This window comes from Rhinopithecus bieti, unplaced genomic scaffold, assembly GCF_001698545.2.
Source record: "Rhinopithecus bieti isolate Rb0 unplaced genomic scaffold, ASM169854v2 scaffold_3858, whole genome shotgun sequence".
NCBI classification, from domain to species: domain Eukaryota; kingdom Metazoa; phylum Chordata; class Mammalia; order Primates; family Cercopithecidae; genus Rhinopithecus; species Rhinopithecus bieti.
The window spans coordinates 376947-378278 of NW_016804227.1; the positions used below are offsets into that span (position 1 = coordinate 376947).

A 1332-nucleotide genomic window follows, 5' to 3' on the forward strand; every position below is an offset into this window, starting at 1 on the left:
ATGGCACCACTGCACTCCAGCCTGGGCTGGAGTGAGACTCCATCTCAAAAGAAAAAAAAAGTAAAAAAAGAGTAATGGAGTGGCCAGGCATGGTGGCTCACGCCTGTAATCCCAGCACTTTGGGAGCCCAGCACATTGAAACCCCATCTTTACCAAAAATACAAAAATTAGCCAGGCATGGTAACACACACCTGTAATCCCACCTACGCAGTGGCTGAGGCAGGAAAATGGCTTGAATGCTGGAGGCAGAGGCTGCAGTCAGCTGAGATCACGCAGTCCAGCCTGGGCGACAGAGCGAGACCTTGTCTCAAAAAAAACAAAATAAAATAAAAATGAGTAATGGAGTGGCTGGGTGCGTGGTTCCCCTCTGTAATCCTGTAATCCCACTACTTTGGGAGGCCAAGGAGGGAGAATAACTTGAAGTCAGGAGTTCAAGACCAGCCTGGGCAACATGGCAAGACCCATCTCTACCAAAAAAAAAGAAAAAGTAAATCAAATAAGAGTAATAGAGTAATGGGGGCAGGAGTATGGAGCAGGGGTCCAAGTTTAAACTGTGCAAGGAGAAGAAACCATTGGAGCCATGTGCTTCGGTCAAAGCTACGTGACTTTGGGCAAGTCTCTTTCTCTCTGGGCGGTTCCACAGCTGTTAAACAGGTTTGGAAATAATTATCTACGGGTAAAGCACGCATAATGGTGCCAGACACCTTGGCAGGTCCCCAATATATATTGTGTGCCAGGAATTTTACAAATATTTACTAATTTGAATCTTTACAACACTGAAGAGGTAGTTGACATTATCTCTTTATATAGATGAGAAAACGGACATATTAAAGCAGGTAAGCAACATCCTTGAGGTCACTCAGCCAGTAAGAGGTTCACTGAGCCTAGGTTCAATCTAGGTCTATCAGGCAGCAAAGTGTTTTATTACTTGGGAAGCAAAAGGCACAGAAAAACGAATAAGTGAGTTCAACACCATTAATTCATGAATTGATAGTGCTCTGTCAATCTTAATATTGCTATGAAGGAGAAGATACTCAAATATAAAAGTTGGAAGGGCACAGTGGCTCAAGCTTGTAATCCCAGCGCTTTAGGAGGCAGAGGCAGGAGGACTACTTAAAAGCCAGCAGATCGAGACAAACCTGGGCAACATAGTGAGACTCTGTCTCTACAAATAAATGTTTTACAAAGCAAATTAGAGCCGGGAACAGTGGCTCATGCCTGCAATCCCAGCACTTTGGGAGGTCAAGGCGGGTGGATCACTTGAGGTCAGGAGTTCAAGATCAGCCTGGGCAACATGGTGAAACCCTGTCTCTACTAAAAATACAAAATTAG

The 1332-nt window shown here is 44.5% G+C and overlaps 1 protein-coding gene across 1 annotated transcript in view; it reads left to right on the plus strand.

Annotated features, from left to right (window-relative positions):
• The first annotated feature begins 527 nt into the window (after positions 1–527).
• Positions 528–1332, plus strand: part of EIF4H (eukaryotic translation initiation factor 4H) — a 29001-nt gene continuing 28196 nt past the window's right edge. Inside the window, exon 1 of the mRNA XM_017867327.1 lies at positions 528–601. Within this exon, the coding sequence (XP_017722816.1) occupies positions 528–601 (74 nt within the window). The remainder of the gene's footprint in view (positions 602–1332) is intronic.